The sequence below is a fragment of the Prorops nasuta genome, unplaced genomic scaffold (genome assembly GCF_024137725.1).
Source record: "Prorops nasuta isolate Cenicafe-Biocafe unplaced genomic scaffold, Cenicafe_Pnas_1.2 PNAS00002, whole genome shotgun sequence".
NCBI lineage: Eukaryota > Metazoa > Arthropoda > Insecta > Hymenoptera > Bethylidae > Prorops > Prorops nasuta.
In genome coordinates this window covers 4,964,617-4,977,845 of record NW_027116799.1, presented here as the reverse complement: position 1 = coordinate 4,977,845, position 13,229 = coordinate 4,964,617, and the positions used below count along the sequence as shown (strand labels likewise).

The 13,229-nt window shown below is 41.9% G+C and overlaps 1 protein-coding gene across 3 annotated transcripts in view; it reads left to right on the top strand.

Moving 5' to 3' along the window:
* The window catches only part of Ppn (Papilin), a 69,761-nt gene that overhangs the window by 47,075 nt on the left and 9,457 nt on the right, over positions 1 to 13,229 (top strand). For all 3 annotated transcript variants that reach the window (XM_066729539.1, XM_066729545.1, XM_066729533.1), the window contains exons 3-21: positions 878 to 1,065; positions 2,538 to 2,598; positions 6,697 to 6,779; positions 6,937 to 7,087; positions 7,186 to 7,309; positions 7,435 to 7,515; positions 7,637 to 7,809; positions 7,906 to 8,041; positions 8,280 to 8,623; positions 9,027 to 9,206; positions 9,305 to 9,478; positions 9,666 to 9,854; positions 10,032 to 10,173; positions 10,247 to 10,386; positions 10,748 to 11,318; positions 11,398 to 11,646; positions 11,729 to 12,361; positions 12,441 to 12,798; positions 12,868 to 13,199. In XM_066729539.1, coding sequence (XP_066585636.1) covers positions 878 to 1,065; positions 2,538 to 2,598; positions 6,697 to 6,779; positions 6,937 to 7,087; positions 7,186 to 7,309; positions 7,435 to 7,515; positions 7,637 to 7,809; positions 7,906 to 8,041; positions 8,280 to 8,623; positions 9,027 to 9,206; positions 9,305 to 9,478; positions 9,666 to 9,854; positions 10,032 to 10,173; positions 10,247 to 10,386; positions 10,748 to 11,318; positions 11,398 to 11,646; positions 11,729 to 12,361; positions 12,441 to 12,798; positions 12,868 to 13,199 — 4,309 coding nt within the window. The remainder of the gene's footprint in view (positions 1 to 877; positions 1,066 to 2,537; positions 2,599 to 6,696; positions 6,780 to 6,936; positions 7,088 to 7,185; positions 7,310 to 7,434; positions 7,516 to 7,636; positions 7,810 to 7,905; positions 8,042 to 8,279; positions 8,624 to 9,026; positions 9,207 to 9,304; positions 9,479 to 9,665; positions 9,855 to 10,031; positions 10,174 to 10,246; positions 10,387 to 10,747; positions 11,319 to 11,397; positions 11,647 to 11,728; positions 12,362 to 12,440; positions 12,799 to 12,867; positions 13,200 to 13,229) is intronic.

Sequence of the window (13,229 nt, the reverse complement as noted above, 5' to 3'; positions counted from 1 at the left end):
ATACATTCACATGACCCAATTAATTGGACAAAATCATCCTTCCTCCAGAAATATATTATTGATGTTTATCTGATTCACAAACACAGAGTTTTGTCTACAAATTTTCTTGCTATAAATACAACAGTAATTTTTAAGATGCTATTATATTAAAATGCTTTTTCTTATAAAGTCGAATGCTGTATAAGTGAAAACGGTCTAGAAAATGTTCGTAGCACATACTAATGGCAGGTGTCCAGAGTCGTTTGCATTTGCTACTTGTAAAGTGCATGCGTGGCTTTCAGTAAAATAATCGTCCACCCTATCTCCTACCAGCAGACACATATATGTATATGTACATACAGGTCCTTGTGTTAACGGTGCCATGTTCCAGCATCCTTGCAACGCGTGTTACTAACGGGCCATCTCGTAATCGTGTCCGAAAACCTTAACCCCTTCGTCAACTCGTGGCAAATTCTCTGCTCGATATTCAACAATTTATTGTTCTCGCAAAATTTAACAGACTCGGTTGTAAAATTTCAATAAAGTAACAATATGCAATAACGGTATTAATAATTTATTTCTCTCACGCATCCTGAGTTTCTCACGAACAATTTTACAAATCCACGTGAGTTATCTATCACGATGTTTTTAAGGCTATGATACATACCCTTCTTATCGGCTGGGCTTTACTATCCATTCACACGTAAGACGACGCAATAAAAAAAAGAGGATATTTGAAAGAAGAATGTTGTCCGCAAAACGTTCTTTTTGCACCTATATTCGCTCTCGCGTATATACTATAAGGTTTTCACGAGGATCAGAGTAGAGAGTGATAAGGGCGAGGAAAGGGGAGGGCGAGCTGTTGGATAATAAATTTACCAAGCTATTTCTGTTTCAGCATCATATAAGACTAAGGCATGGAAGGCATCGTCGACAACACGGCGAGAGTTATATACCAGGGAGCTTCGTCCTGGACAAGGACGAAACCGAGAGGGGGAGCTGGGGACCATGGTCCACTCCCAGCTCCTGTTCGCGGTCCTGCGGTGGTGGAGTCGCCCATCAGACTCGACAGTGTCTCGACATAGAGTGAGTATCAATCTTTTTTTACCAAGCCACACTCTTGTAATTTCAAACCCCTCCATTTCCCAACCCTTGGCAACCCTTGTAGACCGAAGCATCCTTCAACATCCTTTTCTTCTTTATCGCCCTGCAGAATAATTTCTACAATATCTCGAGACAGCTTATTACACATAGACAATTTTTGAAACTGCTCCAAGATCAAATTTGAAGACGTTGCTGATAATTACAGGATACTTGTTAAAGTTTGATTGTTCGATTGGCAAGGTTCGCACAAAGGGAAATGATAAGAAAGGATATTGGACCTGGTCGGAGGATTATTCGAGCATCCTCGAGCAAGCACGACTTAATCAAAACTATCGAAGCTACTTCCACGTTCAATAAAGTGGAACGTGTCCATCGTGATTGGATAAAGCTTATCCTCCGCTGATTAGTATCTCAATTGTACCTACTTCGTAGCTCCTTCGGGTAGTTTCGTCTCGTGTCGCTGAGAAACGTCGTCCTTATATCTAATCGGCCTTTACACCCCGTTAAATTTAAATCGCCCTTCTAGCGAGTCTGCTCATCCTTCCCTCCCCCCCCCCCCCCCCCCTCTTCGTACTCACCCAAAGAAATCTGGGCTGAAGAATTTTTTGTCCATCCTGCGAGGCCTCGAAAAACTTCCGGCAAACGCGAATCACTTATCTCTCTGTACCATATAATTCATAAGTTTCTTCCTAAATCTCTGTGATTACAGAAATTTCCTGAAACTGATATGTTTTAATTTTTTAAACATCTATTAATTTTGCTTTAATCTTGCACCATGTCATTCGTTTTAATCAATCAAATATTGATGTTTTACGAAAGGTTTATAGATTTATTGCTTCAAAGGGCAAATTTATTTAGTCGATGATTCGATTAAATTAATCGATAATATTTAACATAATTATTCTCTTATGATACAATAATAAAGATTATTAAAATTTTTAATTTTAATTTCACTACGACTCACAATGATTTATGAATAATTCACGGTAGTGGAGTCACGTGCTTCTGAATCCTTACGAATCGTATTTTACGTGCCTAAACTCGCTTAGCCAAATGCTTGACGGACCCTTCAAGTTTTTCCTCTTCGATTATTTTATTTTCCAAGTCAAAAGAGTATAATTATAGCATCGAAGAGATTCTCTCATTTGCGAGCTAGCAGTAGATTATTTTTCAGAATAGTAATTTTTTAGGATTTTGGACAATCCACCAAGCAAAGTCGACTTAATTAAAAACCGTGTTTCTGCTGTGACGAGAAACAGCAGAAAAACACGGTTCTAAGAAAATTTTTTTAATCCTCGCCAAGGTTCCCTCAATTTCTTGCATAGTAAATTTTTTAATTCCAAAAATTGTACACTTGCCAACTCCAATAATTAACAATTTCACAGCATTTTCATTTATAATTTCGAGTTGGTACATAGTTCTCTTATAACATTTGCTACTTTTATTTGTTACAGCGAAAGTGGCTTTGACAGGTGTACCGGAGCATCCAGAAGGTTTTTTTCCTGCAACATCCAGGTCGGTATCTCTGTGCATAAAGAAGAATTTGTAAGGATATTAAAAAGCGTGAGGTGATTTTAATGCATTTGCAAGTAAGAGAGGGTACGCATCGTTTGTTGAATTGATGGATGTAGGTGGTACATACACGTACTATATATCTCAGCTGGCATAATTGAAATTGTTTATCTGTTCTGTGGCTCGCGCGTTCTCGTATACCGGTATGAGTTTGCTATGAACTTACCTCAGAAAACCGTGCGTTAAGCCAATCCCAGTGACCTCGTAAAGTCGCTTCCTACTTATAGTTCCACGTCCATCCATGGCTTACCCAGGAATCCTGCAGAAATACACCAGTAGAAATGCGTTACGACTATACGCAAAAAACATTCATAAGATAGATAGAAGCCCGTCTCACACGAGTATACACATTGTTTTATTACAAATAAAAGTCCGGAGTATAAATGAAATATATCCTACCTATCTTTTACGATTCTTTTACAGTATTAATATAAACATTTGTTATTATTTATAGCGGAGCAAAATATAACCATTCCCATAAACCAGACGACACTACACTAAACATCCACATCGATCCATAGGAATAGCTTCAATTTTATATTGATACGGTTCAGCAGCATTTTATTATCCGCATCATATTGTTCTGCAAATCTTTCGCAAAACAATAAAGTTTCAGTTTGTCTCGATGCATTCAGGCCGATGCAATTATCACCAAATAAGTGTGTAACGCATAGACGGTTTATTACTAATGATGAAACGGAGGGGGATATATATATATATATATACTACAGAGTATATCCATCATTTACGATCCATTAGCCATCGCGGTATTTTTAATCGAAGTCGTAGCATCAATTTTTACTGGCGGCTAAGTCACGCTTGACCTTTGACCCATCGGCTTTAATTTAATTTTCTCCAGTCACGAAGAGATCCGACCTAACCCGCCGGAGTCCTTCTGGAACACCTTCGCTAATAGAACCCCCATCTTTCCAGCTACTATTTGTTGAGTCCGCGCACAAAAGTACGTCGACACGAGAATATACTCCCGAAGATCACGCGCGACCAATGAAGACGATCCCTCCCTTTAAGCAACTTCCACTCACCTTAACCACTTTACCCATTATCGCTTGCCAGTGGACATTCTCCAATCCTAAAACTTTCCTTACTCATGCAACGTATAGAAACTTTTTTCTGCCACAGAGACAAATTGCGAGTTGTCACCACGCGTTGCCTGGATTATCGTCAATTCGAACGATTTTATGGAAGACAATTAAAGTTCCCGGAAGATCGTCGAAAATCTTGAATGAACAATGAGCGAAATTTGGCGGGGTAGTAAAGTGCGTAAAGGCTTTGGTCAAAATGACTCCTAATGGACTGGGGCAAGGGTAGGGACACATGGTGGCAGTGGTTCTCCACTTGGTTTACGAGTAGCCGGTGGATATTACGCAACTTAAACGTATTAACTTGGTTAAGCGACGTGCCAAATAAAACGTACCTCCGAATCACCGAGTTGACTGCCTGTGAATAAACCTCGGCTATTTCGGGTAACTCCAGATATGGTCTGGCTCAAATTAAAAGCAGTATTAAATTGAGCAATTTATTTTCGTTGAAAAGAAATATTCAAAAATTCATCTAATTATTCAGGCTTTATAGAGGTAAAGCGATTAAAATTTAAATAGATTTGTTCAGGGGGTTGCAAATAAAATCATTTTAGGGGATAAATATTGGAAATCGTGAAAGGCATAGTTGAGTGCAACTGTGTTTATCAGATTTATTTGTAGGGTGACGCGATAATCGAATAAACTAAATGCAATGGTGCTTTTTGGTAGTCGAAAAGGAAACACGGCTAATCCGGCTGGCTGCTGAAAAACCTATTCGAGCTTTCCGAGCGAGCGCATCGTGAAAAAGTCTGGGGCTCGTCAAACGATTGGCTACGATCGAATCGCTGCAAACCTTTCACCAGCAAAGCCCGAAACTTTTCCCGCAAGCTCATGGTGCTAAGTGTTATTGAACTTTAGCGGATTTTCACGCAAATTTCTGGCCATCATTTCCTCAGCCACTGAGGAAAACCTAGGCTTGTACTTTCTTCCAACCTTGCGTATATCTTGTGAGAAAAATTTCCCTTAATTTAACAAACCACGAGCAGACAGTCAATCGCAGTGCTCCCGTAATTTGTTCGGGTTAAATTTCTCACAAAAAATCGATTGTAAAGTACATGGTCTCTCTATAAAATTCAGCAGAGAGCTACACAGCAATGGGACGAGTGAGATAATAAAAAAGAGATAAAAAAGTATTGGCAAAGCCTTTAATTAAAGGTAACGCTAATTACGAGGGGCTTAGTAGATTTTGATAAAATGTTAAATTTAATTCGGACAGCTTTATTCTTTGGCAAAGAATGCACGTTTACTCCCATTACAGATGCAGGCCATTGGAAGAAAAACGAAAATCGATCGTATCTCTCTGGGTGGGTGGGCCAGACTTGAATTGAAATAGACTTCCTTTGTACCTAATTCAATGCAAATGTGCCGGACCACAGACTTTTCTGACTCGAGTCAAGAAGCATCTATAAACTCCCTTATTTCGTTGATAATAATAAACTATTATATATATATGTATATAAGAATGTAACTACTATTTCTGTATGTAAAAAATGATAATAATAGTCTCGTAATTAAAAGAAGAGAACCAGTTGCAAAAATAGGTGAAAATTTCGCGCAGTGGATAAATACTGCTTTAATTAAAAATTGGAGGGTGAAAATATATGTTTTTTTTTTTTCATTCACTTATGCCCATTGCGAATATTGTAACAGAGCTCGAGGGTAAATTACATCTTCCTGTAGGAGAAACGAATGGCTCTTCCAGGCTATGGTCCAAGCCGGTTATCAAGGAAGCATGAAGCATAATCTATTGGCCCCAGGACACCTCCCGTAGGACGCGATAGATTTAAATAAACGTCCGTAAAGACGACGTAGCATTCGAGACGGCACCCTGCCCACGTGCGCAGTTATAGGCCCGCTGTGCATTTTTATTCTCATCCAGGGATCTATCGGTCGGTAGTTCCCAATGAAAATATTACCCGAATCCCCATCCATTTGTTTTCTCCATCCAATAAAATATATATAGGTACCTTGAATCCGCGTTAAATCTTATTTCCCTTGGTGGACAATCAAAACTCTTGCAATCCTTTAACAAAAGCTATATATTCCATGCACAGGATCATTATCTCTCTTATTCGAACAATCGTGTCTCGTTTGAAATGGACATTACGAGGGGACACTGCAACCTAGATGTATGTATGTCTGTCTGCGGACACGTAACGTGTTTAGAGTAAACTGAGAAGCGGATGAATATTTCATAATATAGAAGTGAAATGTTGGAGTAGAGGGGGCTTTATATTAATAAATCGTGGAGCAAATGGTCGCGAGTGACATATTGGGGGATTTATAGTGAGCTGCGGAAATGACGATGGAAGGGAAGGATGTATTGCATATCTCAAGGCTCGGTACTTGGTTGGATCGTGGCATTCGTCATGGCTGTTGCTTTTCGAGTTGCGATTCCGCTGACCCATTCTCCCGGCCTTCCGTTCCACACGTAAGAAATCTCCCATCATAAATCCAACGAGATCTTCGTGCGTGGTACCGGTCCCGCGGGACTCGCCCCTTGTTCTCTTTTTTCGCGACCACTGCCACTTTTCATCGACTGACTCATCCCGAACTATCCTGAAAAATTCGATAAAAATCCTCGAACCATGCCATATATACCTGCAAGGTCTTTGCAAAAAACAGATATTCGGAAAGCTTCATTTTTAGGAAGTACAGAAGAATCACGAGTGAATTTACGAGAGATCCGTTCAACTCGGTTACAAAGTATAGTGTACTTCAGAACGAAAAATAGGAGAAGTGCACAATTGAATTTTCGACGTGGAGCCCAGTGCAGTCCCACGGCCCCACTTGTACCAGCTTGTATCGAGCTTTCGCTTCCGGGTCTTTAAGGATTTATAATTCGCGAGCTCTTTCGCGATGAAGCAACGAATATTAAGCTTGCCCTTTGGAAATGACAATTCTTAAAATTTATATATGCTCTGTATTTTTACATTTTTAGGAATGTCCTGGCGACGCGAAGGATTTCAGGGCCGAGCAATGCGCCGAGTTCAACCGTGTGCCGTTCGAAGGGATTTACTACGAGTGAGTCGAAGAACAATAAGTATACATTTAGAATAATATTTTTGAATAAAGTATTTAATGATTTCATCGAGGTGTCATGCAGCTATAATAAATGGTGGAAGATAAGTTTCTCCTTTTGCACGGTTTTCCATTGAATAGTTCGATTGGATTGTTGCAGTTGGATTCCATACACGGGAGGACCGAATAAGTGTGAGTTGAATTGCATGCCCCGCGGGGAGAGATTTTTCTACAGGCACAAAACGAGCGTTGTCGACGGGACCCTGTGCGACCTAGAGAAAAACGACGTGTGCGTCGAGGGCAGATGCAGGGTGAGGAGTGAGCACTGGATAGATTTTCCAATGTAGTTGTAATCGCTGTTTGGATTGTTCTCCATCGATTAATAATGCCACGCGCGCTATGTTTGCAGCACGTTGGATGTGACATGATGCTGGGCAGTGATGCCAGAGAAGACGCTTGCAGGGAATGTGGTGGTGACGGCTCCGACTGCAACACTGTCAAAGGACTGTTCGACACGGACGACTTGCAAGCTGGTACGTTTCCCTCCCTTCCAAATCTCTCTCTCTCTCTCTCTCTCTCTCTCTCTCTCTCTCTCTCTCCACCCTTAATCTCGCGCAAAAAACTCATTTTCCTCCATCATTTCCACGAACGATTTCAGGCTACATCGACGCTTTGCTGATACCCGAGGGCGCTACGAACATCGTCGTCAAGGAAATCCAACCGTCGAACAATTATCTGGGTCAGTAGAATATTAATGTAAAAAATAAGGGGATAAAAATAGCGTAACAGGTTTGAAAGTTTCGAGCCGACTAACGTTCGGTGAGTGAGAAAAGTTTTGAATCGTTCCCTCGTTTCCTTAGCTGTACGAAACACATCGGGCCACTATTATCTCAACGGGAACTGGAGGATAGACTTTCCGCGAAGTTTGCGATTCGCCGGGACGATATTCCACTATTCCAGGGACCCACAAGGATTCTCCGCCCCAGACACTATAACAGCTCTAGGACCGACGAACCAGCCAATTTACATTGTGGTATGAAATTTTACGTTTACGAATTATCGATCCCGTCCGGGTGCAGCTTAAACTTATTTTCCACTCAACGCGGAAAACCGTCGTTTCTCGTTAAAGCTGCTGTACCAGGACCATAACGTCGGAGTGCATTACGAATACAGCATACCAAAGAGGTTCTCCCAGCAACACGATCCGGATAGTTACACCTGGGTAACCGACGAGTTCTCCGGCTGCAGTGCGACCTGCGGAGGAGGTACTGTGAATAATACAGCTCACCAGTGCTACACATTCCTATATATATATATATATATATATATATATACCGTCTCACAGAAACATACATTTCGAAAGCTGTGCATCAATTATTACAGCCTGGGCTAAAGATCGATTTTCTCTAAAATTATTGCCCATCTCTCTCTATATCTCTCTCTATATATATATATACGGAAGTATACTATAAGGAACGATTGATCAACTATCTGATATTGTAGGTTATCAATCTCGTCGAGTGGCTTGCGTACGAAGACGAGACAGCACCCCCGTAGATGAGAGCCTCTGCGACCCGCAATTGGAGCCAGCCGATACACAAATTTGCAGCAGTGAGCCGTGTCCACCTGAGTGGGTTGAGGGTGAGTGGGGTCCTTGCAGCAAACAATGCGGCGAGGGAGGCGAACAGACAAGACAGATCAAATGCGAGCAGATCGTCTCAGGGGGAATCCCAACAGTAGTCGATGATTCTCAGTGTCTCGAGAAGCTAGGACCGAAAGGATCAGACACTCAGCCTTGCAACAAGGACCTCGACTGTCCCCAGTGGCACACTGGACCATGGAAACCAGTAGGTTCCCTACTATATAGATCCATGGAAAACAATATTGATCCTTAAAATAGAAATTTTATCATGTTTCTTTGCCGCTCGTGAAAGGACAAACGTTTCTCAAAAATATATTATACAGGGTTCTGCACTTAAACGGCCCAGAGCAAAGATACCGGCCAAAGGATGTTTATGTCTAACAAACTATATATAAGTGTGCAGTTAAACCTTTGCAAAGGACCTTTTGAAAACTTCTTACCATTTTATTCATTAAGATTTTATGTAAAATTATTAACTGTTTGCTAGTTACTAGAGTAAATAAGTATACAATTTTTCTTAAAGAAACGCTTTGTTGCGTTTCAAATGATAGAATCTATATGTATAATGGTAAACATACACGAATATTTATTGTAAATTTGTTCACCAGTGCGATCATCTGTGTGGAGAAGGGAAGCAAACGAGGAAAGTAACGTGTTACATCAAGAAAGAAGGAAAAATCGAGGTCCTGGATGACTCAGCTTGCCCAGAGAAAATTCCAGAGCGAGAAAAGCCCTGCGAGCTGAGACCCTGCGAGGGTGTCGACTGGGTCACGTCTGAATGGAGTGGTGTAAGTTGATTTTAGCGAGAAATGTGACACGTGCACTTTCGCCAACCCGTTAAAACATTTTTATTACATTTCTCTCCTCCTATTTTTCTTGTATGCAGTGTGACAACAAGTGCGGCCTTACGCAAGAGACCAGAACTGCCCAGTGCACCACGCAGGATGGCACTGCGTATCCCGAGGACAAATGCGACCCTGACAAGAAACCGGAACTAACCAGAGAATGCGAAACTGCCCAAAGTTGCGAGTTCCAATGGTTCGCCTCACAATGGAGCAATGTAAATAAATTGAAATTCAGCCCGTAGATCCGCAAAATTATACGAACAGATCAAACTTGGTAGTCGTAATGGAATTTTGCTAATTATTCCCTTCCTGATAAAGCGTAGACCGAGTTTGCATCGTTCGGAATTAAACAAATGTAAAATTTTTCAATGCACAAAATGTTACGAGGATGATTATTTTCAGTGTTCGGCATCATGCGGTATTGGTATTAAGACTCGAAAGGTATTCTGTGCCACGTACACTGACGACGAGAGCTTGAAGAAGGTACTGGACGAGAACTGCGATCCTGAGGAGAAGTATACGGATACCAAGAATTGCACAGCCCCGGTAGCAGAATGCAAGGGCGAATGGTTCGCTGGGCCATGGAGCCAGGTGAGTTTTAAATCACGTCAAGCCGAGAATCAATTAAAACGTTCAAGGAATTTCTTTGAAATCCGCCATTGTGAGTCCCTTGCCATATTTGGCCCCTTCGATCGAATCCCCGGGACTCCCAAAGTTATCATATGTGCATGCGAAATTTCGGGGTCTAATTAATTATTCCTCGTTCAGTGTTCGAAGCCATGTGGCGGTGGAGATATGAGCCGCAAGGTTATTTGCCTGAAGGACAATGTGACTGTGGCAGCGAGCAACTGTGACGTCAACACGATCATGTTTTCCGGGGAAAGTTGCAACGAGCACTCGTGTGGCGCAGGTAAATTGAAAGCTCGAACTTAATTGGTTGGAGCACGGCTTGTGATTAACTTTATGCAAATTTGTCTCGCTAGACGAGGTAACGCCGGTAGAACCGGAGAAAGTCACAATGATCACGGATGAACCAGAAGTTAAAGAGGAGGATGAGGAGGAATGCGAGGAATGGGAGGACGATGGAGACTTTGTTACGGTCATCTCAAGCCTAGGAACAGGGGTGAGAAAATTTTGTTATTCTTCGGCTAATCGAGCTTCATATTTAAGTTTCTCCACCATTGTTTCACACCAGTCCCATTCGAAACTTCATCCATCAATTCCTTCCCCGATCTTCCGCTGCTCGAACCTCTCCTGCCCCTCTATATCGCTTCACAAATTTGCAACAACATTGCTTAGTTAGAAATAGTTTAAATCCGATTATTTTCATCTCCGAAGTCTCTTGTTAACTTAGCTCGTCTCTAAAGTTTGCTTTTGTGTAATTCATGAATGAAGAGCGAATGAGAAAATTAGTGTTTGTAATTCGTGGCGCTTGATTCCTAATGTTCAGCAAATTTTACATATTTTCATTGTATTTCCTCTAGGATGGTGAGTCTAAGGAGACTGGCTTGACCGAGGCATCTCCTCTCAGCACGCCATTCGTATCTGACGGAACTGGAATAACCGGAAGTAGCATGGATGATATGATGTTCAGCGACTCGACGTACTCTAGAGGGGACATTTCCTTATCGACGGAATTGGGTAGTGGCGAGGGTAGTGGGGACCATGAATTTTCCATCTTCAGCACGTTCACGGATTCCCCGCTCTCATCCGAGTCCGGCGGATCCACCATTGAAGGTAGTGGAACGTCACCGGAAGAGGAGACTGGATCTACCGTTTCCGGTGAAACTGAAATTACTGGGTCGGGAGCGAGCGAGGCCACAGATTCGTCCGATGTTACTGAATCTGGAGAAACTGCAGGATCTACAGCAGGCACCACCGTAGAATCCACTGAAGAATCCACGGAAGGATTCACTGGTGGATCTACGGAAGAATCCACTGGAGGATCCACTGAAGGATCTACAGAAGATTCCACTGGAGGATCCACTGATGGATCTACAGAAGGCTCCACTGAAGGATCCACGGAAGCCTCTACAGACGGATCTACCATATCAGGTGTGTACTTTAATGCACGAATATTATTTAGATCTGATATAAAATTATATATTTAATCTACGATTTTGATGTTATTTAGGATCGGACACTACATTATCATCTGCTTCGAGTATTACGGAATCAACTTCGGAATCCAGTACTCAGTCTAGCGAAACTTCTTCGTCGACAGACTCAACTGGCACAGACAACACGGAAAGTACCGAAAGCACTGAAAGCCCTGAAACGACTGAAACACAAACCACAGACTCCACTCCATCCACGGACAGTACTGTTACGGAAAGTACATATTCTACAAATACGGATGGAAGCTCTGAAACAACATTGACTGGTAAATTTGTATTAGAATTTTCTAGGTTATAATTTGAATAATAAGTAAAAGAACCTAGTGATTAGTCAGTTTTTATTTTTAGCCGATTATTCAACGACAACAGAATTTTCAAGCACGGCCCTCAGCTCCGAAGCTACAGGTACGTTTATTGATGTTGCTGGAGAATTTGAAGAACCCGACGAGACAACAATTTCAGGAAGCACGGAAGGAAGCACAGAGAGTTCAACGATTTCTGGATCAACCGATGTTTCGGCAACTGAAGGAACAACTGTGTCCGGGGAAACTACCGAAAGTGGAATAACTGAATCTGGCGCTACAACTGAATCTGGTGTTACAACCGAATCCGGCGCAACAACCGAATCTGGCGCTACAACTGAATCTGGCGCAACAACCGAATCCGGCGCTACAACCGAATCTGGCGCTACAACTGAATCTGGCGCTACAACCGAATCGGGCGAAACAACTGAATCTGGCGCTACAACGGAATCCGGTGAAACAACTGAATCTGGTGCAACAACTGTATCTGGTATTTCTGAATTAGAGTCTGAGGAAACCAGTGAATCAACGTCTACGGTTTCTGGTGAAACAACTGAATCTGGAATGACCACAATGTCTGGTGAAATGACTGAATCAGGCATGACTACGGAATCAGGAATGACTACAGAATCAGGTACCACGATGTCAGGTGAAACCGATCTCAGCGGCAAAACACGTAGTAAGTATTGATCTGCCATTTAATTATTATTAATGCCTGAATTTTTTAATGAAACTATAAAATGTGTTTTGTCCTATAGTAATGGATTACTGGACTAGGATTAGTTCTACAGAAAATATTTCAAAGGATCGTAAGCATAGAAAGTGCAAAGTTCCTAAGAAGAAGCCAACCTGCAAAACAACAGAGTACGGATGCTGTTATGATGGAATTACACCAGCGGAAGGTCCATTTGGCAAAGGTTGTCCAACACCCCATACCTGTAACGAAACAAAATATGGCTGTTGTCCCGATCAAGTGTCTCCAGCAACTGGACCCAAAAACGAAGGTTGTCCAGACTCTCACTGCGAAGAAACACTCTTTGGATGTTGTCAAGATGGAACCACAGCTGCGGAAGGAAATGATTTCGAGGGTTGCAAGAAACCTTGTAACGAAACAGAGTTAGTTGACTTAAAAATAAATCATTCTGCACGAAAAGTTTTGATTTACAAATAAATCGGTTTTCTCAGATTCGGCTGCTGTCCAGACAAGGAAACACCAGCTGTCGGCAAAAACAATTTGGGATGTTGCAATGTCACTAAACATGGTTGTTGCCCAGATAATATTAAGCAAGCTTCTGGTCCCAATGGTCAAGGATGCGAAGAGGAAGTGACAACGGTTAGCGGAGAAACTGATGTGACCACCATGATCGGGGAAGGAGATTGTGCTAATTCCACCTTTGGCTGTTGCCCCGATGGTGTAAAAACAGCTACTGGAACCAATTTCGAAGGATGTGGAGTCATTGATACGAAAAATTGCACTGCTTCCTATTTCGGTTGTTGTCCAGATAATAGTACAGCAGGTGTGTGCTGATACATTCCTATCAGAAGTA